The 27,548-nt window shown below is 46.5% G+C and overlaps 1 protein-coding gene across 2 annotated transcripts in view; it reads right to left on the bottom strand.

Annotated features, from left to right (window-relative positions):
• Nucleotides 1–456: 456 nt before the first annotated feature.
• Nucleotides 457–27,548, bottom strand: part of LOC141050254 (phospholipid scramblase 3-like) — a 40,592-nt gene continuing 13,500 nt past the window's right edge. For both annotated transcript variants that reach the window (XM_073547130.1, XM_073547129.1), the window contains exons 2-7: nt 25,916–26,037; nt 25,720–25,747; nt 17,290–17,447; nt 16,854–17,003; nt 16,504–16,644; nt 457–997 (exon numbers count right to left, since the gene is read on the bottom strand). In XM_073547130.1, the coding sequence (XP_073403231.1) occupies nt 737–997; nt 16,504–16,644; nt 16,854–17,003; nt 17,290–17,447; nt 25,720–25,747; nt 25,916–26,037 (860 nt within the window). In that variant the 3' untranslated portion in view covers nt 457–736. The remainder of the gene's footprint in view (nt 998–16,503; nt 16,645–16,853; nt 17,004–17,289; nt 17,448–25,719; nt 25,748–25,915; nt 26,038–27,548) is intronic.

Genomic DNA, 27,548 nt, shown 5'->3' with positions numbered 1-27,548 from the left:
TATGATAGTAGCGGTATGGCAGGAGCAGTATGCCAAGAGTACTATGGCTGGAGTGGTATGGCAGGAGCGGTATGACAGGAGCGGTATGGAATGAGTGGTATGGCAGGAGCGGTATGGAATGAGCGGTATGGCAGCAGCAGTATGGCAGCAGCAGTATGGCAGGAGCTTGTACATTCTGCCTTTATGACAAAAGTCCATAGACTCTGGTGACCAGGACCATTGTTTATGTGTTCTGAGTCTTGTGCTCACGACTTGACTTTGATTTTGCTCGGTTTACAGGTTGTAGGATTTGATGCAATATAACTTTATTGAATTCTTTTTTAAAACTTCATTCCAAGGTTAAATTCCAGGAAACAGTGCCGCTCATTTACACCTGCTCTAAACACGTAGACGTCTCTAATTACCTGCAGCTATACCTTGGAATAAACCGACTCAAAAGCCATAAAGCAAAAAAAGTCACAAAACTCAAAGAAGTTTTATTTCTTTTCATCCTTTGAGCTGGATAAAGCTTTTTTAGGCTTGATTTAGTTAAGAACATAACCTTTAATACTGAAATTTAAGAATATTACATTATCATATTCAAGAGTTACCGAAAATCTTCTGAAAACCTTGGTGTAAGACGAGCACTTTGGTGATGTCAAAGTAGGACTGGACGAAAATCATAACATGAGAAAAACAGTTTCAAGAAACTGTGATCATAATAGATAAAGAGTTACAACTAGTCACAGCCTCCACCTCAATCCCCTCCTCCTCCACCGCAATCCCCTCCTCCTCCACCGCAATCTCCACCTCCTCCACCGCAATCTCCACCTCCTCCACCGCAATCTCCTCCGCCACCTCCCCAGTCTCCTCCTCCACCTCCCCAGTCTCCTCCTCCACCTCCATGATCTGAAAATCCACCATGGTCATCGCTAAAGAAGAGAACTCCACCTGCATCGTTCCACCCACTGTCATAATCCGAGGAGCTGCTGTCAGATGCCTTATTCAGTTGGTATCTCTGTTTAGGAAAAAAAAGACATGAAAAGGTATGATTAAAACAAGAACATAAAGTAACCAGTGTCCTACATATTATTATTTATTATTACAGAGCCAATTATTCCATGGCACTTTACATGTGAGGAGGGGTATACATAAAAAAGTACAATAATCTTAAATAATACAAGTCAAGAAGTCAAGACTGGAATAGGAGGAGAGAGGACTCTGCCCGCGAGGACTCACAATCTACAAGGGCTGAGTGAGGATACAGTAGGTGAGGGTAGAGCTGGTGGTTCGGTGGATTGGTGGTTACTGTTGGTTACTGGCTTGTCAGAAGTGGTGTCTTCAGGTTCCATTTGAAGGTTTCCATTGTAGGCGAGAGTCTGATATGTTGGGGTTCACAGTGCCAGAGTAGGGGGGAAGCATGGAAGAAATCTTGTATGTGATTGTGGAAAGAGGAGAGTAGAGGAGATCTTTTGAGGATCGCAGGTTGCGTATAGGTAAGTACTGGGAGACGAGGTCACAGATGTATGGAGGACACAGGTTGTGGATGGCTTTGTATGGTATGGTTGGGGTTTCGAACTGGAGTCTCTGGGTAATGGGGAGTCAGTGCAGGGATTGACAGAGGGGAGAGGCCGGGGAATAGTTGGGGGACAGGTGCATTAGTCGGACAGCGGAGTTTAGAATAGATTGGAGGTGTGCGAGAGTGTTTGAGGGGAGGCCACAGAGCAGGAGGTTGCAATAGTCGGAGCGGGAGATAATGAGGGCATGGACTAGGGTTTTTGCAGATTCTTGGTTGAAGAATGTACGGACCAAAAAATATTTTTGAGTTGAAGTCGGCACAAAGTGGAGAGGACTTGGATGTGTGGTTTGAAGGAGAGATCAGAGTCAAGGATTACCCCAAGGCAGCGAGCTTGTGGGACTGGGGAGAGTGAGCAGCCATTTACTTTAATGGATATGTCTGTTGGGGGTGTCGAGTGAGATGGGGAAAGATGATGAATTCTGTTTTGTCCATATTAAGTTTTAGAAATCTAGCGGAGAAGAAGAGTGAACTAGCGGACAGACACTGGGATTCTGGTTAGTAGGGAGGAGAGTTGAGCAATTTGTTTGGGTCCCAGCTTATTTAGCAAGTTATAGTGTTTACCGAATAAGCTTCAGCGGGAACCCGGATACATGGATCGCTCCAGCTGATCAGTGCCACAGCTGCATGTGTCGAGGCTGTGTCACAGTCACAGCACATGTATGAAGAGCCTGTGTGTTGGGCTCTACATGCATGTGCTGTGAATGTGACACAGCCTCGACACATGCAGCTTGCGGCGCCGATCAGCCGGAGCGATCCATGTATCCGGGTTCCCGCTGTAGATTATCTGGTAAGCACTATAACTTGCCGAATAAGCTGGGACCCAAACAAATTCGCTCAACTCTAGTAGGAAGGTGATATCTGGTCCAGAGAGGTAGATCTGAGTGTCATCAGCATAGAGGTGATACTGAAAGCCGTAGGACTCTATGAGTTGTCCAAGGCTGAAGGTGTAAATGGAGAAGAGCAGGGGCCGTTGGACTGAATCTTGCGTAACTCCGACAGATAGGGGGGAGGTGAAGAGGTGGTGTGCGAGTGGGAGACACTGAATGTCTGGTCTGTTAGGTATGACGCTATCCAAGATAGGGCGAAGACATTATTTACGTCATTATCCTGTGCCCCAAGTGTCAGTGTCATTATCCTTTACCCCGAGTGTCAGTGTCATTATCCTGCACCCCAAGTGTCAGTGTCATTATTCTGTACCCCAGGTGTCAAGATCGTATAATACTGATGTTGGTGCAAGCAGTGGCAGTCAATATCGAAGAGTATCTCCCAGTTTAAACAAAACTATTGTTCCAATGGTCAGATTAACATTTTCCATTGTCTCTTGCAAATTGTCTCTCTCATATTGTCTCTCATACATTGTCTTCTGCATATTGTCTCTTGCGCATTCTCTCTCGTGCATGGTCTCGCACATTGTCTCTCGCGCATGTCTCCTGCATATTGTCACTCGAACATTGTCTCTTGCATACCGTCTTTCGCACATTGTCTACATTGTCCCTCATATATTGTCTCTTGTACATTTTCTCTCGAATATTTTCTCTCATACATTGTGTTTCGCACACTGTCTCTTGTACATTGTTTCACGCATTGTCTCTCATACATTGTCTCTCGTGCATTGTCTCTCACACATTGCCTGTCGTACATTGTCTCTGGCACAGTGTCTCTTGTGCATATCTCTCGTACATTGTGTAATGACCAGAGGTCCTAATAAGATCCAGTGGGTCACAAATTGAGGCGGAGATGGAAATACCAACAGTCCCTTACTGGAATAGGAATTGAGATGAAATTCAAGATTATCTGAAGCAGTCTGTCTGAGATTCCCCAATTATTTACACTCAATCAGACAGGACTGAAATCAACGTGGCAATCCCAAAATCTTCAAATTATAGTGGATTACACTGAATTGACAGAAGTAATTTACCTAACCACTAGGTTAAACAAAGTCTTTTAGTGAACTATCTGATAAGCAGATGTAAATCTGATGGAAAGGTGTTATGGAAGACTCTGGGATGTCACACTGACTACAACTTATGAAATATCAACAATATGAATATATATGTAAATATAACAACCGTTCTTATACAGTTTGTGGTGTAGTGACCACTGTGTCCACTAGGGGGCGCTGTGTGGGTGTCCCAGGACAGACAGATAGCCATGTCCAGAGGGGTAACAGGAGCAGGGTCCTAAATGACCGTTATGTATCCCAAGGTGGGTAGCCTTGGGATGAAGGCTTGATTATGTGATGATCAGCCGAGCTGATGTTCCATTTCAATGTGTTAGGGAGAAGCCTTCAGGTGATTGGTGAGACAGGTGGGATCAATCACCTACAAGCCCACCTAGTGGTGGGTGTATAGAACGCCATAGTAAAGTATATGTGTGTGAATTATTGAAGGATGAGGTCATAGCCATGTGATCCGGTGGGTGTAGCTACGGACCATATAAGATGGCAAGGGTAGGTCACATGAGTGAATGCTAGGACCCGATTGGTCCATATGGAAGGTCTCGTCTGGCTGATGTGGCTGCCTTCCTGACAGCACGTGGAGAGGCTGTGTATAATGGCTGCATATGTCTGAGAGTTCCCAGGAGGGGGAATGAACGTCAGGACTGAGAAGCAGCTATGAGAAGGTAACCCGGAGAGGGGATATAACTTTGAGGCTAGAGAGCCTGTGTACTGGACATAACGAGAGCCTGTGTGACCACAGGATAACAGAGCAGAGCTCTGTCATGGAGGCTATGCTGATGTGATATGAACTTTCCGCTGCTGTTGAAGGTTTATGCTGCATAATAAACCGAATGGACTGAGTTTATGTTGAGAAACCTGTGCCGGACCTGATTTATCAGCTGCCTAGCGAGTATCCCCTATCTGAATAACAAGCGCTACCTTACAAGTTAATCAAGGGATACCTGGGTATCTATTACTAAGATACCGTTAACCTGAGGTGAGTCTTGCATCGGCTTGCAGCCAGTCCCAAAATCTTCAGCGACAAACAGTTACAGCAAAACAAAGCTCTGCGTCTTGTCAGCCATTGCCGAGCCCACATGCCGGGGACTTACAGTTCTGAAGCCTCAAGATACGATCCAGGACAGCACATCAACAGGGCTTGTGGGGATCCCTCTCAATGTGGATGATACAGGATACCGTCTCTCCTTTAACAGTCACTACCAGTTTCCCCTGGGAGCAGATCGCCTGAATCAGCACAGGAACTATGTAAGTTCACCCTCTTACATGCCACCCCGCTAGAGGTTGGCGTTCCCTACATACCTTCCCACTCAAAATCGTACTGAGCATAGCGCTGAGGCAGTAGTCCCGCCATAGATCGGATAGTTCTCCTGAGACCTACTCCAACAGGCTCAGTCCCAAAGAGAGTGGGAGCCTCTTCCATGACATCATCCAGACGAGAAAATGAGGTTGCTTCCTCCTGAGGTGCGGTGCCCTGTGACACAGCTCCCGGGTCAAGTGACTGACTTGACTCTCCCTCCTCAGCAGGACATACCACATTCTGAACACTCTCTCCACATGGGGACAGATTGACCACAGATGGCAAGAAAGCAAGTGCGGGAGAAGGCACACCATCAAATTGAAGATCACTAGGAGTACCCACCCCATTTGACGCGGCCTCTGGCTCTGTGGGAATGGGGACCAAATCTTCAAACCAGCACCGTTTTAGCATGTTACGGTGCAGATTACGGGTTGGTCCCCCTGTCCCCCCGGCTCGACCTAGTAGACTGAAATCTCAGGGTTCTCCTGTTTTTTTTATCAGGTACGGAGTTGCTTCCCACCAGTCACTCAGCATCCCTGGCTGTCTTTTGACTCTCACCAACACTCTATCCCCTGGAGAAAACAGCTCTCTTTGAATGGGTCGCGAGTCCCTATTGGCCACCTGACAAAGGCGATCACCCACCACTTGATGCACCACCCTCAATCACCGCCGGTGCTCTTGTACCCATTCGGATGCAGTCCGAGGGGGATTGAGGGAGGGATCCAGCATGCTGAAGTCCTCAATGTCCTTGCCGGGCTTCCCAAACATCAGCTTATGTGGTGAATAGCCAGTAGTGCTGTGCACTCTATTATTGTAGGTCCTCATCAATTCGGGGAGATACTCAGGCCAGCGTACCTGCTGTTGATCCTCTATTGTCCTTGACATCTGCAACAGGGTCCACATGCCCCCGTTACCCTGAGGGTGATAAGGTGTTTTTATCGACTGTTCGATACCATACAACTGGTGTAACTCCTTCTTCAGCGTTCCCTGAAAGTATGCTCCTTGATCCGAGTGTATTCTCTGCAGACACCTGAACACTTGGAGAAAATGTTGACACATGGCCTCAGCCACTGCCTTTGCCATTTGATCTCTTATTGGCACCGCTACAGCATACTTGGTAAATTGATCTGTCATTACCAGGCAATAGGAGTACCCAGCCGTAGAGTACCCTATCAAAACATAGTCAATCATGAGTAGCTCTAATAGAGCGGAAGCTTTAAAAGACTGTGTGGGAGCCCGCTGCTCAGTGCTTTTACTAAGTCAACAGACCCAACACTGCCGACAAGCATCTGCCACTATCCCTCCCTACTCAGGGCAATAGAGGATGCGCGGTAACCACTGAAGTGTCTTTTCACTTCCACAGTGGGCTCCCTTCTCATGTACCTCACGAGTGACCACTGGACCTATCCGTCCAGGGATTACCAATTGGTACCGGTGTGGTAGCTCGGATAGCAGGTTCACCTTACGATACAAAAGGCCCTGTTCCACACACAATTTGTCCCACTGTCGCAGTAGTTTCATTCCTTCAGTGGACAGTTGAGCTTTGTCTGCTGCACAGGGCCAGACCCCATTTTGTACCCAACAGCACACAAGTGCAATGTCTGGGCACTCGTCCTGGTCTTTTGCCCAATCTGAGATCGTTTTACCCAGGACACAAGGCATCCCTAATGCCACCCCACTTAAGTGTACCACACTTCGGAAAATAGGTACCTGCCCCAAGGCCAGAGTTTCATTGTCAAGTTGGTTATCAACATTTTCCCCCAAGGACTCAAGGGATACCCTTGACAATGCATCTGCATTTCCATTTTCTCGGCCAGAGTGAAACAATGCGATAATTAAATTTGGCAAGGCGGGTGACCCACTGCTGCTCCAACGCTCCCAGTTTTGCATTCTCTAAGTGAGCCAGCGGGTTGTTATCTGTCATGACTAGCACCTCAGCTCCTGTTAGATACTCAGCAAAGCGTTCTGTCATTGCCCACACCAGAACCAGTAATTCCAGCCGAAATGAGCTGTAGTTAGCCAGATTACGCTCGCTATCTCTTAAAGACTTGCTGCCATAGGCAATCACTCGCTCCCGGCCATCCTGGACCTGTGCTAGTACCGCCCCCAACCCATGAAGGCTACCATCTGTGTACAACAGAAAAGGGGTGTCAAACCGGGCATATGCCAACAACGGGGCACTCGTTAGGGTGGTTTTCACGACATCAAATGGGGTCCCTATTGAATAGGGCAATTTTGAGGACCCAGCGCTGTACCCCTTAAAAGTTAATTCAGGGGACCCACCACTTGTGAGACTTTAGGCACAAATCGCTGATAGTACCCCACTAAACCTAAGAAGGCCTGCAACTCTTGCAGGTCGCAGGGAGGCGGACAATCCTGTACAGCCTTAACCTTACTGGCCGCAGGTAGAACTCCATCCGGGGTCACCACATGTCCCAATTACTTAATCTGGCTCTGTAACAGTTGACTTTTTTGGCTTTATTTTCACGCCGTAGCGACTGAGCCGCCGGAGAACTTGACGCAGCTTCTCAAAATGATCTTCAAATGAGGTCCCGAACACCACGATGTCATCTAGACATATCAGGACTGAGAAAAAATTCAGATTGACTAAGCAATGTTCCATCAGACATTGGAAGGTTCCCGGGGCTTTAGTGAGCCTGAAGGGCATCCGTTTGAATTCAAAGTACCCCATTGGTAAAATAAATGCCGTCTTGGCCCGATCTTTTTTGGCCATTGGTACCTGCCAGTAGACACTTGCCAAATCCAATGTCGAGAAATACTTCCCAGACCCAATGCCGAAAGGGATTCTTCAATACGAGGTAAAGAGTATGCGTCTCATACCGTGTGGACATTCAATTTTCGATAGTCCACACAAAATCAATGGGTCCCATCCTTCTTTCGGACCAAGACTACGGGAGCTGCCCAGAGGCTCTGGTTCTCTCAGATCACTTGATTGTCAAGCATATTGGACACCATGCCTTTCACCTCTTGATAGAGTGCTGGGGGAATTTGACGATATCATTCGCTAATGGGAGGAGTAACCCCCGTTGGAATCTCATGCTCAATCGTCCGAGTACATCCAAAGTCCTCCCCATGTCGTGAAAAGGTCTCTTGATGCTCCCACAAAGCTTTCTCCAACTGCACGGAGGTCAGTTTCTCCCAATCCACTCCCATCTGATTCATGATCACACGTCTATTCCAATCTTCGGTAGGGGGTTCGGTCTGGCCTACCTTGACCGCATATGTCCAGGATGACTGTTGGTCTGGGCACAGTTCAAATCCTGCCTTGTCGGGTACCTTCACCACCGACACAAACAGTTCAGCCAGAATGGTCCTAGCAGCAATTGTAACAGCCTCATCTAAAACATTGATGCATCAGACCGGCACCCATCCATTCTTCTCTATCGTCAGAGACCGGGCCACGTGTACCTTGGCAAATGAGGACTTCTCTGGAGCTGGCTCGAAAAGTACTTCAAGCCCATTCAATCTCTGCGCAGTCCCCACTGGCAGCATTAATAGTTCCTCTTGTCTGGGTGCCAGCACGATTGTGGTCCGCGATTGTACTCGAACCAGGCCCACTCGGCCCCCTGTGATCGCACTCTTCAGTAGGTCGCAGCTCAGCACTAGATGGTGTAACATTCTCTGTGTGGGTCAGTGGCTTGTAGCACAGGTCCAGTATCAGGGTCCCTCACTGGCATACATCTGGTGATTCAAATCTCACAGCACATTCATTCTGAGCGTCACTTCCATCCCTCTTCTAGCGGGGTGGTCCACCAGCACTATCCCTTTCTGACCCAGCTCTTGACCAAACATTTTCACTTGCATTCACACGATCCCCTTAACTGTCAGTTGGCCATTGTTAGCGGCGGTAAGTCGTATCACTCGACCATCTTCAGGTGCCACTAGTTGACTGAAGTATTTCTCATACACTTCTAAAGGCATTATGGTACATTCGGATCCTGTGTCGACCAAGCACCTCATCGTCCGTCCTTCAAACTCTGCTTCCAACACTGGATTGCATGCACACAAATCTTGAGGGCTTTGTGGGGGGTGGGCTGCTGCTGTTCTCCCTCTCATGGCAGTGTCTGGAAGTTTAAAGCCAGCTAAGGGACCTCTGGGGCTGCAGGTGTCTGACAGTAACGAGAGATGTGTCCCCGGCGTCCACACTTCCAGCAGGTGACTGCTCCTCGTGGACGAGGACTTGACTCATTCAAGAAGGTCAACCTGGCCGCCTGAGGAATCACCATTCCAGTGGACGTGGCAGATGGCCCCTCTGCAGAGGTAGAGACCGGCCCAGCTCTAAGTTTAGATACCTCAAGCTTCAGTTCCTACAGCTAGGCATGCAGAGCTTGTACCACGTTTACCACCCCTTCCTCTCCTGACACTGACAGCTGGTTTCCGTCCAGCTGTGCACTGTTCACTGACCCCTCGGCCACCAGCGCAGACTCCTCCTCCCTTTCCACTGCAGCTTGATAAATCTGCCAGAAAGATAGTTCCGGTGCAGACTGGGACATCTCCATCAGTTTGTCTCGGAGAAGTCTATTAGCTAACCCGGTGATGAATTGATCCCGGAGCAAGCGGTCTACATCTCGGAAGGCCCCATAGCCCCTGGGTCTAGTTGCTGCACCTCATTCAATGTCTCCAGCAAGATATTAGAGTACTGCTTCAGAGACTCACATTTATTTTGGGGGCGATTAAAGAACAGGGACCAAAGCTGGGCCACACGAGCTTGGCCTCCTGAACTCCCCTCTAACAGTTCCAAAATCTTTTCTAGCGTATCTCTCTTTGATTCTGGACGTACCATTTGCCTAGCGTCACCCTCTAGTGCATTTAATGCCAGCTCAGTGCGTAACGCGGGGGGGGCCAGATTACACATACACAGAATACTCCAAACCCTCATAGCCCAATCCTGCAATGACATGATACACCTGTCGTATTTCGGCATGTGCTGGAGTAAAGCTCCTACCGACACATACCCTCCCGGAATTGCTGCGGCTGCCAGGGATCCGCAACCACTGAGGGGGATGCTGGTGCAGCGGGGTCATTTCTTTCCTCGCCTCCATCCATGACAAACCCTGGATCCTGCCGACTATGCCAAAAATGTAATGACCAGAGGTCTTAATATGATCCAGTGGGTCACAAACTGAGGCGGAGATGGAAATATCAACACTCCCTTTACTGGAATAGGAATTGAGATGAAATTCAAGATTATCTGAAACAGTCTGAGATTTCACAATTATTTACACTCAATCAGATAGGAATGAAATCAACGTGCCAATCACAAAATCTCCAAATTATGAGCATTACACTGAAGTAATTTACCTAACCACTAGGTTAAACAAAGTCTTTTAGTAAACTATCTGAAAGGCAGGTGTAAATCTGATGGAGAGGTGTTATGGGAGACTCTGGCATGGCACACTGACTATAACTTATCAAATACCAACAATATGAATATATATGTAAAGCCAGTCTCAAAATCTTCGGTGCTAAACAGTTACAGCAAAACAAAGCTCTGTGTCTTGACAGCCGTTGCCGAGCCCACACGCCGGGGACTTAGGCCTCTTTCACACATCAGGTTTTCGCCGTCAGGCGCGATCCGGCGCTTTTGACAGAAACCGGATCCGGCGAAATGCAATGCCGGATCCGGTTTCCCCCCCATTGACTTGCATTTGCGCCGGATCGCGCCAGATGGCCATGCGTTTCATCCGGTTTTCGCCGGATCCGGCAATGTGTCGCAATGTGTCGCGATCCGGCGTCTGGAAAAAACGTCTACTGTAACGTTTTTTGTCTCCGGCGAAAAAGCCGGACACGCCGGATCCGGCGCGTCCGGCTTTTTCACACAATGAAAGCCTATGAGCGCCGCAATGCGCCGGATCCGGCGAAAGCCGGATCCGGTGGCCGGATCCGGTTTTTTTGGTCTGAGCATGCTCAGTAGCTCTGCCCACAAGACATATATAAAAGCAAGACAGTGGGACCCACAGCCACACCCAACATACCACCCAAGAAAGCAACCAAGCGAAGCAGGAGAAGGTAGGAGACCACTGCAGCACCATCAGCACCACCACCACCCCAAATGGAGCAGCAAATAGAACATGCTGAGGAGGGGAGGCCAGCAGCAGATGAGAGACGGTAATTATCAAATCCCCCATTCCTCCAAACTAGGGCCATGGAATATCAAGATATTCATTGGCCCTTTGTTTCTCTTTATTCAACAGCCGCCAAAGAGATGCAGCAGCAGCAGCAGCAGCAGAAATGGCATCACTGGCAGCAGCAATACCCACAGCCATGGAGTCTGGCCATCAACAGGACAGCACATCTTCTTCTGGGAGCCCTCCCTCGCATCGTCAGCGTTTGACGGTAAGTTTTTATTTCCAAAATCCATCATCTCTGTAATATATGTCTATTCATTGCCTTTTATTTCAAAACAGGAATCACAAGATGAAGAGGAGCTCCCAGAAGAAGAAGGAAGGGGTGGACAGACACCTGGAGTGGGCTCACAATTGGTAAGTTTTTTGCATCAAACGCAGAAACACAACATCACACTACACACAACACATAGAAAACAATGTTCTGCAGACCACACACAGCAAACAAATGCCTACATCCAAAGACATAACATTTTTTGTTTTCTTCTCTAGTCTTCCCAATCTGGTGCTCGGCCAAGAGGTCCTCGCAGTGCCTCCCAGGGTCGTCGGCGACAGCAACGCGGCGGTCACCAGCGTGTAAGTATAAATATTTTTGCTTTGTTTTTTTGCACTTTTTATTTCATTTCTTTTGTGGAGGCTAATTATGTTATTTTTGTCTATTTCTTTAACAGCCTTCACAGCGTGCTCCCGACTCTGACGGTGAGGATGGAGGACTTGATGTGGACCACCTCATCGATTTCGTCAGAGAAAGGGAGCCGCTCTGGAATATGGCTGACCGCCGCCACGCTGACCTTATCGTTACCCGACGACTCTGGGAGGAAATCTGTTCTCTCCTTGTGGGCCGCTGGGAGGACCTCGAAGCTCGGGCCCAGATTAAAGAGCGTAAGTATATACAGTACCGGTTGCTTGATGTAAACCAGTGTTTCCCGAACTCCAGTCCTCGTGGTCCCCACGGATCATGTGTTCAGGATTTCTATTTACTATGGAAATCCTGAAAACATGACCCCTGGGGACCATGAGGACTGGAGTTTGTGAAACACTGATGTTGTATACTAACCACTCCTTTCTCGTTTCAGGGAACAGAATTGTAATCGGTGGCGGTCTGTGAGGGATCGTTTCAAGAAGGAGTTCAATAAAGAGATGCGGGCCCCGAGTGGATCTGGAGGACGCAGGAGCAAGTACAAGTACGCACAAGCCCTGTCGTTCCTCCGGGAAACAATGGTCACTAGAAGGTAAATATTACACACCACATGTGAAAAAAATGTTAGATGTAACTTTTTTTTTTCAGCCAGGGCCATACCATGTCAGTATTTTAATTGTTTTTTTTTCTCTTTATTCCACAGCATGGTGAGCAGCACTCGGAAGCCTGCACGATTGGACCCTTCTGAGGCGATCCCTGAGGAGACCGGCACCGAGGGACACTTCGACCGCCCCGGTACATCTGCACCTTCCCAGCCTTCCCACACATTCGACCCATCTGTCCCATCCACCAGCACAGGAGCATCGTGGCCGCCTACATTACATGAAGCTGCTGGTGAGGAGATCGCTTTCCCTTTACCCCACCCTTCTGCCCCTGCCACCTCTAGTACACCTGCGGGTACTGGGCGGCAGCGGCAGAGGGGTCAGGAAAAGAGTTATGCGCAAGAGTTCTTGCATCTGAATGCATCTTTCCAGAACTGTCTAAAAGTCTTGTCAGAGCAAATCTCCGCAGGCTTTCAGCAGATCAACTCCAGCATTCTGGAGGTGAAGACACTTCTGCAAACCATGCATTCAGAAGCAAGATCTTCGCCAAACCACACCTTTTTCAGGTCTGTTGTGGAGCGCATGGCAACACTATCTCCTACCCAGCAGATGCATGTAATGCATTCGTGCCACGGTGCTCTACAGCAGGTTACCTCCCAACCTCCACCTCCCACCACTGTAGTTCCTCCACCTGCACCCCCTCCAGCCACTTTCCATCCTCCCCCTCCTATTACATCTGCACCCCCTCCAGTCACTTTCCATCCTCCCCCTCCTATTACATCTGCACCCCCTCCAGTCACTTTCCATCCTCCCCCTCCTATTACATCTGCACCCCCTCCAGCCACTTTCCATCCTCCCCCTCCTATTACATACCAGCAACCTCACCAGTACCAGACATCTCCCCACTTCCAGCAACCTGCCCCATACCAAACTCCTTCCCCGTACCAAACTCCTTCCCCATACAACTTTCCATCAACATCATCTGCTCCTACAGTCCCTGCCCAACCCTCCACTCCCCTGCCCACCACCTCTTCTGCCTCCCACATGTCCACCCATTCTGTAGCTTTTTCCACACCTTCACCTCTAACTGTTCCTTCCCCACCACGATCCCAGTCCTCTCTCCACACACCCAGTGTCGAAGTGTCCCGCAGCCCCTCCAGCAGTATTTCCACCCCACAGTACACAGATTTGTAATTTTTTTTTTGTGTAATAAAAATGCCCATTGGGTTTAAAACCTTTATTAAAAAAGTTTTTTGCACTTTAAAAACATAAAAAAAAAAAAATTTAAATAAAAGTTAAATTATCGTTTCACAATGGTTGTCTGTCATTTCTTTCTGCGGCGAACTATGTTTTAAAAAAAGGTTAAATACAGGGTATTTCAAAGGTAAAAAGGTATTCAAAACCAGGTATATAACTGTGGCTAAATTTTAGCTTTTTGCCACAGTTGTGTTCCTGGTTGTGTTTGAAGCAAAGTATTTCACCTAAAAAGTTGTGTTTATTGTTGGTGATTTCCTAACAATGTACACAACTTTTGTTAAAAGGTGAAATACTTTGCATAAAACACAACCAGGTACACACCTGTGGCCTAAAGCTAAAAATAGAGACCATGACAAGATAGCCAACTTTGGTTGGCAAAGGTATATACTGTTGGTCCAGAAGGTACACAAGTTTAGGGCACAAATCTTTCACACTCTGTCATCCTGCCAGTGTACTCTGCCTTGAGGTGACATAAAGTATAGTGCAAAATTGTCCCTGAAACCGTCACAGAACTTCTAGTGGTAATATTTCCAATGACAACATCCATCTTCGCCAGTAACTTGCTCTTCTCTCCAACCTGCACTTTCTTCTCTACAACCTGTCAAAGAAGGGCTGTGGGAACATGCTATATCTAGTTTTCCAGTAGCCAATCCCGTTCGGAAGGCCACAAGGGTCAATTTTAAAAACCGGATCCGGCGTAATCCGTCGAAAAACGGATAGAAAAACGGATAGAAAAACGGATGAACCGGATGAGACGGATCCGGTTTTGTCTGTCAAGAAAAAGACGGATCCGGCAGAAAACCGGATCCGTCACATCCGGTTTTACTAAACATTTGCCGGATCCGGCGTTCCGGCACGACGCCGGATCGCGCCTGATGCCGAAAACCTGATGTGTGAAAGTAGCCTAACAGTTCTGAAGCCTCAAGATACGATCCAGGACAGCACTTCAACGGGGCTTGTGGGGATCCCTCTCAATGTGGATGATACAGGATACCATCTCTCCTTTAACAGTCGCTACCAGTTTCCCCTGGGACAAAGAAACTCCAAAGTGGCTGGTGTTTATGATTTTCCTGGGGGTTGTGCGGTCAAGTCTCTTTTTTTATCGGGGAATTTTCCAACATTGCTTTATTATATAGAGGCTTTTTCTGCCCCACTTCATATGTTATTTTGTGTAACCCTTCGGTGGCTACTAGCTGTTCATTTGTGTGCTGAGCCTGGCCTTTCTTTGACTTCTAGTGGTCGATATCTAATTGGTATGGCAGGGTGCCTATCCCCTTACACATGCATTACTACCTGTCATTTCTGGTTGCAAGTCGCCTATCCGTCTGGCAATCTGACCAGCCTCAGCATGCCTCTACCCAGAGGTTACTGACAATAGGGCTATACCAGCCTTTCTTTTCCGGGTAATGGTCATTATTCTCCCATCATTTTGCACTTATTATGTGACTATTTTTATGAAGTTTGTCTCGTCCCAATATATGTCCTTTTGTAATTAATAAAATTGTGTCTATTTATGCAGCAATTGGTGACTCAATTTTTCCAGTTTCCCCTGGGAGCAGATCGCCTGAATCTGCACAGGAACGATGTTTTCAGTCCTTTTTCAGCTCAGCAGAGCAGGGATTCCACAGAGCTCCACAGTCACACAGCTCTCAGAAATGCTCTGTCCTTGTTTCACAGCAGAACCACAGGTTCACAAGCAAAAGGAGTTAGCACCTTCACAAAACGCTGGCAGCAAACAGTCTTTACAGAGTCCAGACTTCTCACTTCTCATCAGCTGCCTCACGCTGCATCTCACATGGCAATCTCCTGGGCATAACCTGCTCTTAGCTCCAGCAGGCAAACCCCGCAGGGTCCTAGTGCTCTCCTGATGTTAACACAGTTCTCCCTCTTAGGCCTGTTTCACACTTGAGTTTCCTGGCATCAGTCAAAATCCGTCGTTTGCAGAAAAAAACGGATTTTCCTGGCGGATCCATCTTTTTCCCCATAGACTTGTATTAGCGACGGATTGTGACGGATGGCCATCAGTTTAGTCCGTTGTGTGACGGATCCGTCGGCAAATAGGTGTCCGTCAGCTGGAAAAAACGTACATATGAAGGTTTTTTGTCTCCATTGAAAAGTCTGACAGTGACGGATCCGTCGCCGTCCGTCGTCTGCTGGAATGAATGCCTATGGGTGATGGATCCGTCGCCGTCCATCATATGACGTAATCCATCGCCAGATTCTGTTTTTTCAAACTGAGCATGCCCAGAACAATTTCTCTTCATTTAATTTAACCCCAAAAGCCGTTCTGGCACTGAAAAGTCTCTCTCTCTCTAATCCTGTCCCTTTAAAATTCTCTTGAATATTCTCGAATATTGTCTCTCGTCCATTGTCTCTCGAATATTCTCGAATATTGTCTCTCGTACATTGTCTCTCGAATAATGTATCTAGCACATTGTCTTTCGTGTATTGTCTCTCGAATATTGCCTCTTCTACATTGTCTCTTCCATACTGTCTCTCGCGCATTGTCTCTCGTACACTGTCTCGACTCTCACACATTGACTCTCACAAATTGTCTTTAGTACATTGCCTCTCGCGCAATGTCTCTCACAATGTCTCTCATACATTGTCTCTCGCACATTGTGTCTCTTGTATTGTCTGTTGCGCATTGTCTCTTGTGCATTGTCTCTCGTATATTGTCTCTCGCACATTCTCTCAAATTGTCTCTCAGATTGTCACGCACACATTGTCTCTCACACATTGTCTCTCGTGCATTGTCTCTTACGCATTGTCACTCACACATTGCCTCTCACACATTGTCTACATTGTCTCTTGTACATTGTCTCTCGTATATTGTCTTTCTCATTGTCTCTCGTACATGGTCTCTCGCACATTGTCTCTCACACACTGTCTTTCTCATTGTCTCTCGTACATTTTCTTTCGTACATTTTCTTTCGTACATTGTCTCTGGCGCATTGTCTCTCTCACCCATCTTTTTTCCCGTAAGGCAGGGAGTCTTACCTAAGCGAGATGTAAATGTTTATCTCTTATATCTAGGACTCACCATGTAGAGGAATGCAGACAAAATTATAGTTTTCAGTGTTGCCTCCATGTCCATTGGGAACTGGAAGATGACTTTGGACGACTCCCTTTTTCCTTGTTTGATTATTTTGGCCACAGGACAAGACCCATTTACACTGAGTATCTGGGGAAAAGGATATGGATGCAATTGCTGAAGGACAATCAGGAGAAGTTAACCACATACCCATACAATGGCCCCTGTCTCTGCATTCATGGACCTCAACATGCATTATACAGCTTGGATGATGCAACCAAGAAATGTGAGAGAATCACAACTACTGACTGAAGAAAACAATGCTCTGCTACATGTGTCCTTCAGGTTTTATATCTCACCTCAATGGTGTTTTCTGAGCCGGATAAGGGCAACTCGGCAGTGAAGGCCGGCTCTCCAAACTTCATCTGGATTGAGACGCGCATTTTCCGAGAGGAATTTACTATTTGGACAAAACCAATCATATGCGAAGGGAGAACCATGATGTTCAGCTAAGGAATGAGAAGAAATTCTGTTCAAACATTGGCATCTTGTGACAGATTTTGTCTACAGATAATTTTTACGTATTTGCCCTTGTGATCAGCTGATATCTGAGGTCCTGCCTCCTAGAATGTCCTAAGAAATCGAGCTTTATATGACAACTATTCACTAGATTTGAGAATGTTTTATTTAGAAATTAGACATCTTTCTCAAGCTAGAGCATTTGTATACAGTATTACCCCGATCACCTCCGGGACCAGGCTTAATGTGGTCTGGGTTGGTGTACTTGGAGCTTACGTGAGTGTCTCCTCCGCAACATCCTTCCCCGGAGTTAGTACATAATGAAACCACATCTCTCTTTTTAGGATCTTGCAAGATCAGATTGAAGGCTGGTCCACAACACTCTGACTCCCGACGTATCGTGAAGAGAGTTTGCTTCGATCTGGTGAAGAAAGCTGAACAATATTCTTAGTAAGGCTTGGAAATGTGAAGAACAATTCCTCAAGTGGTCAGCACAATACTGGATTGACATTTGATGGGTTTGGTTGTATGGGAGAAGAGCAAGAGAACAAGTTTTATCAAGGATCTCCCACCCCTGCCAAAAACTAAAGCCCACCTCTTGTTTCTCAGCCAACTTTTTAAAAAAAACTTTTATCAATATCTTCTACTGCTTCATATTGTCCGGGATTTACAGGTTAGAGAGTAACAGCCATTACTCATAAGATACAATACAAAGTTTGATTCAATTGGTGAACGTGAACTCTACACTGATGAGGGTCCGAGCCCTAACAAATGGACGTAGATTGTGGCTGGCTTAGTTAATTATCCAAGACACGTTGCAAGACTTATTAAGAGTCGGAGACTGACTTATTGTGTAGTTAACTCCAATAAGTGACACTAGTGAGATACAGATATATTTTATTCAAGAGAACAGATAATTTGAGTACGTTTCCAATGAAGCATTGCCACTAAGGCTCCAAGCCATAGATTTAATGGTAAAAGTCTTCCCCATGATTGTGGAGCCTACTGAAACAGACTAAGGGACCTTTATAAACGCTTAGGAAGCCTTTGCAGGTGTTTTTTGTTAATTATTCTAATTTACTGAGATAATGACTTTTGGGTTTTCATTGGCTGTAAGCCATAATCATCAACATTAACAGAAATAAACACATGAAATAGATCACTCTGTGTGTAATGACTCTATAGAATATAGGAGATTCACTTTTTGTATTGAAGAGCTGAAATATATTAACTTTTTGGTGATATAATTTTGTGAGAAGCACCTGTACATAGTACTCACTTCATGGGCTCACTCACAAGCATTTCCATAAAATATCAAATAGCACTTGGACCAAATGTCACGGGTTTACCACAACAGAGAGGAGCCAGAACACCGCAGTGTCTGATTTCTCCTACTCCTGCACTGATTAGAAGCACTTCACCTTCATATTAAACGGTGCAGGTTTCATTCAGCATTGCAGGGGTTAATCTGCTCACTTGAGAGCTCCTGGAAGCTTTCCTGCTTTAAGGTTCTCCGCTGCCTACTGTTAGCCACTCCCATCTTCTAAATAATCTGGGCCCTGGCAAGCACTCATTGTCAGAGCTAGATTATGCTGCATGGCTGGAGATTGTTGGTGGTTATAGGAGAAAGCATTTGTCGGATTTATCTGTGACTGTTGCTAGGTTTTGGGTGTGTGTTTGGGTGTTTTACCCCATTCTTCTCTCCCCAGTGTTTTCCTCTGTTGTCACAATCCATTTTTGGATCTGTGGCAGATCTGGTTTCTCAGATTAAAACTTTTTTCCTTTCAGGCCATCGGGGGTTAATGTCAGTTTTTCCCCCACTGGCCTGCTGGTGTAATTGCATAGCTGTTGGGTCTGCTGATGTGTGTGGTGACCACTCCCACTGTCATGCTCGCCATGTCTGTTATGTCCGCCATGTCTGTTTTGCCTCATGACCCCTGGAGCGGTGTGCACGCGCATCCCATGTCTGCTATTCTGCATGTTCTCTAGAGCAGTGTGCACACTCACCTCATGACTGTTGGCCTGCAAGATGCCTGCATTTCTGATCTGTCTTCTGTGATCATCTCTGCATGTCTGAAACCCCTGATCATGTGACCGCTCTCTGTGATCCTGGAGGAGCTGAACTGGAAGTTCTCCCCTGGTCCTGACTCGGAAGTGGAGGTGCTAATGCCCTATATCAGACCGCCCCTTCCTATGCTCAGGGCCTGAGTATTGTGTTGCTTCCCTGCATGGCTGCTTGGTCTGCTGGGTCGCTCCCTCTATTCTGTGCCCCTGCACTTTGCTCTGTCGTGCGTTTCTGCACACGCTCTGTACTTGTACTCCGTCTCTTGTCCTGTGCCTTGTCTAGTGTTTGTCCTTCGTGCCATGTTTTGACTCTGCTCTGCTTTGCCTTGTAGTCCTTCTTTGCTCTGATTCCGTTCTGTGCTCCAGTCTAGCTCCCGTTCCTTGTTCCGTACCTTGTCTTGCTCTGCCTGGTTCCTCCCTATGGTCTCTGTCTTTGCTTGCTCTGCCTCGCTCTCTCCAATGATGCTCTGTAGTGCTCCCTGGCACACGCATCATTCCTCCTCTCTTACTTTTGGTGCTCTTTTCCATGTCTAGTCCCAAGGCTCTGCCTTGGCCTGGCTCTGGGCTTCGGCCTACGCTCCGCTGCTAGCTCTGTTCTTGCTCTGACCTGATTTCGTGTTTCTGCCTATGCTTCCATTCCTGGTTCCGTACTGTGCCTAAGCTCTGTCTTGTTTCTCGTCTCGCCTTGCCTTGTTGCTTTGTGTGCTCTTTGCATGCGCCTGGCCTTCCTAGCCTCCTGTTTGTGCCTCAGCCGTGCCCGCCCTAGCCGTGCCCGCCTGCTTGTGCCTCAGCCGTGCTCATCGGTCAGTGACAGCTGTGTCGCCCGCCATGCCTCAGCCGGGTTCGCTGGAGTCTTGCCCGTCTGTCATTGCCGCAGCCCGATCAGCTAGCCAGTGCCTCAGCCGTGCTCTCTGTGCTCCCTTGCACCTCATGCTGTTTCTGCACTGTGCTCTACGTGCTCTCTAAAGCACGCGCAGGCCCTCGCCTGCTCCTTGGCATACCTCTCCGTGCTTCTGTAAAAGTACACGCAGGTCTTGCCATGTACCTTGTCGTGCCCTCTTGCACGCACAGGTCCTAACCCTGTCCTTGAACCCTGACCCTGGCGTGCCTCTCTGCACGTGTAGGTCTCTGCCTCGCCTGACCCTGGCGTGCCTCTCTGCATGCGCAGGCCTCTGCCTTCACCTGACCCTGGCGTGCCTTTCTGCACGCGCAGGACTCTGCCACGCCTGACCCTGGCGTGCCTCTCTGCACGCGCAAGACTCTGCCTCGCCTGACCCTGGCGTGCCTCTCTGCATGCGCAGGACTCTGTCTTGCCTGACCCTGGCGTGTCTCTCTGCACGCGCAGGCCTCCGTCCTTGAGTCTGACCCTGGCGTGTTCCTTAACACGCATCGTGTTGCTAACTTGTCTTGTCTCCTTGCATGGAACCTTGGTTTGCCTGCTGGATGCCCGGAACCTGCCGATCGCTGCCAGAGATCAAAAGCCTGATGACTGCGGCCTGATGTCCGGAGCTGATGTCCGCAGCCTGATGCCCTGATCATGTCGATCGTTGCCAGAGGTCCGGAGTCCGATGTCTTGGATCTTGGCGTGTCTCCTTGCACGCACTCTGCCTTGGACTCTGGCGTGTCTCCGAGCACGCACCTTGTCTTGGGCTCTAGCGTGTCCTAGCACGCATCCTTCCTAGGAACTCTGGTGTGTCCCCTAACACGCACCCTGCCCTGGACCCTGGTATGTTTCCTGCACGTGTTATGTCAGGAACATTTGGCGTGCCTGCACCTGATTCCCTGTTTATGCCTTGCACCTGAATAAAGTGTGTAACCACGTTGTGCAGAGGAAACCCTGTGACTTCGCTTTGTGTTTCGTATCCTGTCCGTCCTGTTGCCAGACACTCAATAGTGTCTTCCTGAGCTGGCCGTCTGGTCCAGCTGCTGTGGTGGCTCACCCCCTTGGTCTTGCCCCTGACACTCCCTGTATAGGGGGTCGATTCTCACTAGGTCAGCTCGTCCTAGGTGGGTGGGTGCCACAGCCCAGAGGGTCCACTTTAAAAAGGAAAAAACGACTCAGGGTAAGCTGACGCTCGTCACACCCACCATCCTTCAAGAGGTCACCTGATGCATCAGCTGACTGTTGGTGTTAACGAGGATTTAGGGATGATAGTGAGATCAGGGCACAACCTCAGATGAGTGCAGGAGGTGTCCATTCCCTATCGGCAGGGCCCACCGCTGTTATAGTTTCCTTGGTGTTCCCTTGTGTGTTGTGCCGTTTGGTGACCAACCAACTGTTGGGTCGTGTCACACTGGGTCAGTCACTCCGTGACATGTTGTTTGTGTCTATATTTGTATGACTGGTATTTTTCGTTATCCCTGTTTGCATTATCTTGTTAGTCTGGTTGGTGTATTATGGTACACTACTACTACTTTCTTTCCAGGGTACAGATTGAGATCGGATTCAGGAGCTAAGACAAGGTACGTGGCCCCGGCGTCTTCATCATCAAAAGTAATCTGGTGAGCAGGGTGAGTTAGGGTGCCCCTAGCATTAGGGACAGGGAAGGAGCCCCTGGTCCCGGGACACCAAACAACAGAATCATGACACCAATTTTATTCAATGGGGCAGTGCTGACACCCGATTGTTTTGTCATGCCAATCCAATGGCACATGCCCATTCAAGTCTATAGGTGCATGGAAATCATGGGACTGCGCTCGGATGACATCCGGAGGACTCATACAATGGAGAAGATGGAGAAATTTTTTTCTCTTGTCTTCTCCTCACCAGTTCTAAGATTTTTTCATTCAAGAGAATCAGATCATACTAAGATGATAGATCAAAATCGGATCATAGCCTAAAGAAGAAAGTTTTCTGAAATCAGATAACAAGTTCATTTTCACTACGAAATGTTTAAAAAAAATGCACTTATACTTTTTTAATGGTCAAGCTCATTTTAGCAAACTTTGCATGAATCTGTAATCTAAGTAAATCTATATAAAACTTTGCTATATATATTATCAGAGCCACTTATGAGCCAATTGTTCATAGAATCATAGAATCATAGAATCGTAGATTTGGAAGGGACCTCCTGGGCCATCTGGTCCAACCCCCTGCTCAAAGCAGGATTCGCTAAATCATCCCAGTCAGATGTCTGTCCAGCCTCTGTTTGAACACTTCCATTGAAGGAGAACTCACCACTTCTTGTGGCAGCCTGTTCCACTCATTGATCACTCTAACTGTCAAAAAGTTTTTTCTAATATCTAATCTGTGTCTCCTCCCATTCAGTTTCATCCCATTGCTTCTAGTCTTTCCTTGTGCAAATGAGAATAAAGTTGATCCTTCTACAATGTGACAGCCCTTTAGATATTTGTAGACAGCTATTAAGTCTCCTCTCAGTCTTCTCTTTTGCAAACTAAACATTCCCAAATCCTGCAACCTTTCCTCATAAGACAGGGTTTGCAGACCGGTCACCATTCTGGTCGCTCTTTTCTGAACTTGCTCCAGTTTGTTGATGTCTTTTTTAAAATGTGGTGCCCAAAACTGGACACAATATTCCAGATGAGGTCTGACCAAAGAGGAGTAGAGGGAAATAATGACTTCACGTGATCTAGACTGTATGCTTCTGTTAATACATCCTAGAATTGCATTTGCCTTTTTTGCTGCTGCATCACACTGTTGACTCATATTCAGTCTGTGATCTATTAGTATACCCAAGTCTTTTTCACATGTGCTGTCACTTAGCCCTATTCCTCCCATTCTATATATGCTTTTTTCATTTTTATTGCCCAGATGTAGTACTTTGCATTTCTCCCTGTTAAAAACCATTGTGTTAGTTGCTGCCCACTTCTCCAGTTTATTTAAATCTTTTTGAATCCTCTCTCTCTCTTCTCTAGTATTAGCTATCCCTCCTAGCTTTGTGTCATCAGCAAATTTAATCAGTTTACCCTCAATTCCTTCATCTAAATCGTTGATAAAGATGTTGAACAATACAGGGCCCAGGACAGAGCCCTGTGGTACCCCACTTGAGACATTCTTCCAACTGGATGTGCAGCCATTTACGACCACTCTTTGGGTCCGATCACTAAGCCAGTTATGAATCCACCTAACAGTTGCCTTGTCCATTCCATACTTAGTCATTTTTTCAATAAGGATTGTATGAGAGACTTTGTCAAATGCTTTGCTGAAGTCAAGATATACTATATCTACAGCATTTCCTTGATCCACCCAATCAGTGATACCGTCATAGAAGGAAATTAAGTTAGTCTGACATGACTTATTAGTTACAAACCCATGCTGACTCTGTTTAATCACTTCATTCTTATCCAGGTACTGACATACATGTTGTTTAATAATTTGTTCAAAGATCTTTCCTGGTATAGAAGTCAGACTCACCGGCCTATAGTTGCTTGGGTCCACCTTCTTCCCCTTTTTGAAGATAGGAACAACATTTGCTCTTCTCCAGTCTACTGGCACTTCTCCTGTTCTCCAAGAATTTTCAAAGATTATGGAGAGGGGTTCAAAAATTTCTTCTGCTATCTCCTTCAGTACTCTGGGGTGTAATTCATCTGGACATGGAGACTTGAATTCATTTAGGTTAGCTAAGTGTTTCCTCACTATCTTTCTGTTTATAGATATCCTGGATTCTTCTATTCCCTTAATAGGACAGTGAATAACAGTTGATGTTACATTTCCTTTCTGAGAGAAAACAGATGCAAAATAGGAATTTAAAAGTTCAGCCTTCTCAACATCCTGTCTTACCATTTCATCATTTTCATCCTGTAAAAATCCTATAGCATCTTTGACTTTTCTTTTACTTTTGACATATCCCCAAAATCCTTTATTATTGCTTTTGACATCTCTTGCAAGCCTCAATTCATTTTCAGCTTTAGCTAATCTGATTTGTGCCCTGCAGGTTCTGCAGACCGCATTATATTCTTCTTTAGATATGCCTCCCTCTTTCCATTTTATAAACATTTTTTTTCTTCCTTTTTAGCATGTGCTTAAGTTCTGTGTTCATCCATCCTGGTTTCCTTAAATGCTTCCTATTCTTCCCTCTTTTCGGAATTGTTAACAACTGTGCTTTGAGAATTTCATTTTTCAAGATTTCCCATCCTTCCTGGACATTTTTGTCTTTAAGGATATCCAGCCATTGGATCCCTCCAATTCTCTTTCTGAATCCCTTAAAATCTGCCTTTCTGAAATCTAACCTTGATGTCTGAGTCTTCACAGGTCTTCCGCCTCTAGTTATCCAAAATTCTAAAATAGCATGGTCGCTACCTCCTAGGGTCCCAGCCACTTTTACCTCCTCAACCATTTCCTCCCTGTTTATAAGGATTAGATCCAAGGTAGCAGTTCCCCTTGTTTTCTCCCTTACCTTTTGGAAGATAAAGTTGTCAGCAAGAGAGGATAAGAATTTCCTTGACCTGTTAGTTTTGCCTGAGAGAGATTCCCAACAAATGTCTGGATAGTTGAAATCTCCCATGACAACTATGTCATATTTTTTGGAGAACTTGGCCATTTGATGCATAAAGAATTCATCCATATCTTCAGCTTGCACAGGCGGCCTGTAGTAAATGCCTACAATGGTGTCCTTTCCATTGTTCTGTCCTTGTATTCTTACCCAAACAGTTTCCACAGAACTCCCCGTCTCTGAAGCTTCAATCTCTGTGCAGATATACGCGTTTCTAACATACAATACGACACCCCCTCCTCGTTTATCAAGTCTGTTTCTTGCAAATAAGTTGTATCCTTCTAGTTCTTTCCCTGCAGCCTGAATTTACTCTAAAAACTGCTCCAATCTGGACTGCCACCTCTCCGAGGAATCAGATTACAGCTGTCTAGTGATGTCTATGGAGAGTGGGAGTGGCAGAGTCAGAGCGAGAGGCAAAGACACAGGATCACGGCTTTCTAGTAAGTGTTTCATCTCACCACACTAATCAGTACTGATGAAAATTGTTCTTCATGCTGTTCCTGCTTCAAGTCATACGCTACATTGCATGCAGGTAGAGCAGGAATCCCTTATTCCTGTGTGTGTGCTGTGTATAGGAGGCATCTTTGAAACTAGTTTCTAACCCACTAGCTCAGAGACAACAGGTCATATAGAGACCAGAAACAGGTTTATTCGTAATGACAATTTATACTATAAAATCCCCTGAAATGAAAGGTATACTTTAACTTTGTGCCTAGGCAGGGGATCTGTAATAACTCACTTTAAGGAGTTTTTCTGGGACTTTGGGGATTTTTTGGCTACGGGGCTCAGAACTTACCAGCAGGTTCCTGCCTGTTCTGTCCTGCGATGATCTTTTCTGCCGATTTCTCCAGCTTCCTTTGACCTTATGCTGTTCTCTTATGGGCAGTTCTGTTGAGAGGACATTACTGCCATTGTCATGCTATTTGACAGCTAGCTTCCTGCAGTTAAGCAGTGATGCCCCATTGACAGAGAAGACCTGAAAAGAAGAAGCTGCTGTGTCAATATGACATCACTAGAAGCGGGAGAATTGCTGACTAAGATGGAAAAGATCGGTGCAGGGCAGAACAGGCAGGAAGTTCCCAACTACATGCCTGTAAGCTCTGTGGCAAATGGCAAAAAAAGTAAAACAAAATACCTGGATAACCCGTTCAAGGGGTAGTGATAAAGCCCTTATGATTGCACCTCTCACCTTTTTTATGCAGGGTGACCTCTTCTACCTAGACGTAAAGAAACAGATGAATTATTCACCACACCAATAATGCAGAAAAGTAATCCAAAGCCAACATAGCTGATCACATGACGATATATTCTTAGGCATATTCCGCTGTTACATTGTATATGAGGCCATTAACTTACAGCCTTCAATGATTTGGATGATGTCCTACCTCTACAAGACACGTGAGTCCCGGGGGCACCACCGCCCGAGGGTTATACACCTGTAGGGAGCGTGCGTTCTGCCATTGAGGTTGGGTCTGGACAAGAGCATAATGATTGTTCCGGGGTTGTCCTGCATGAAGGATCACATACAGAAAGTTACATCAGGTCATAAACACAAGATATGGAGCTCTGGACTTTACACAGAATCTAGAGAGGCCTGAGAGCAAAAACTTTAATGCTGGAGCTGCTAGAGATAAAGGAAGAGCCAAGGTGTGATGTCTCTTCCCCCAGCCATCACTTGTAGCAGAGAGACTGATGGCATCACCATACTTAATGTCATTTTGGGAGAGGTGGTTGGTAATTGGGGAATGTGTCGGTAGGGTCCGGGTTGGGCTGACAACAAAAGATATGCATTGTATTTACCCAGCCAATTGTCAGCTTCTCCACACTTTTAAAATGGCAGATACCAAGGAACAGTAGACTGTAATCAGCCTCTCCCCAGCCCACACTGGGTGATAACAGATAACAGTAGATTGAATTTATTTGTCTCCAAGCCTGCAGTGAGCTCCCTCAGACCTGAACTGGCTGACGGCAGAGAACAATGCATTGTCCTATAGTCAGATTCTCATCAGTCTGAAATGGCTAATACCAGAAAGCAATAGAGAAGCAATTGTGTTATATGATTATTACCACATTTTACAACCTTAGATTACAACACTTGTCTATGCTTAACCCCGGAAATGCTGTAGTATGCCAGGTAATTATAAAACCTCATTTGTGTTGTGTGAAATGTCACGTGTGTGGGAGAATGGAAAATGGCACAAGAGTCACATGTGAGCTGTAATTCGGTAGTAAGGAAACTGTACAGGTGTCCATTATACAGAAAACCTAAAGAGATGAACTGGATTACGAGTTATTGTACATTCAATGTGTAGGCGCACGTTCATACTGGCCACTAAACTCAAAATAAAAACATAATAAGCAAACACCCTGTAGTGCATGAAAATAATATAGGGTACTTAGTTAATATAATTTTGATAAAATGTAAATGCCATCCCACCACGTCAAGGTGACCAAACTCAGGATGGTCCTAACCTCTAGTATTAAAACCTTACCATTTGTCAGGTGATGAACATGTGGATAAGGGCTGAGAAGGGCAACCAGGCATGGGGAACTACATGAATGTAATGTCCAGCTCAAAGAAGATGCATGTCACACCTTTAGGCTGAGTTCACACGTGGCGTTTTTTTCGCGTTTCCGCGGCGGTTTTAACCGCGCGATTTTGCCGCGAAAACGCGAAAAATAAGCATCCCATGCATTCCTATGGGATTCCGCAATGCTGTGCTAATGCTGCAGTTGTTACCGCGGCGGAATCGCTTCGCGGTAAAAAACGCAGCATGCTCATTAATTTGCGGAATCGCAGCGATCCCGCACCCATTGGAATGCATTGTTCCGCTTACTTTCCGCATGTGGCTGTGCACACCATGCGGAAAGTAAGCAGAACAATTGCGGATGGTACCCATGGTCCGGAGGAGAGGCGACTGTCCTCCGGGCTCTGGGTACCATATCCCTGTAAAAAATAGAATTTAAAATAAAAAATATTGTTATTCTCACCTTCCGGCATCCCGCGCAGCATTCCTG

This window comes from Dendrobates tinctorius, unplaced genomic scaffold (genome assembly GCF_039654945.1).
Source record: "Dendrobates tinctorius isolate UK_male_01 unplaced genomic scaffold, ASM3965494v1 ptg000151l, whole genome shotgun sequence".
In the NCBI taxonomy this organism is placed as follows: Eukaryota; Metazoa; Chordata; class Amphibia; order Anura; family Dendrobatidae; genus Dendrobates; species Dendrobates tinctorius.
The sequence above is the reverse complement of the archived record's forward strand: the minus strand, read 5'-3'. Positions and strand labels throughout refer to the sequence as shown.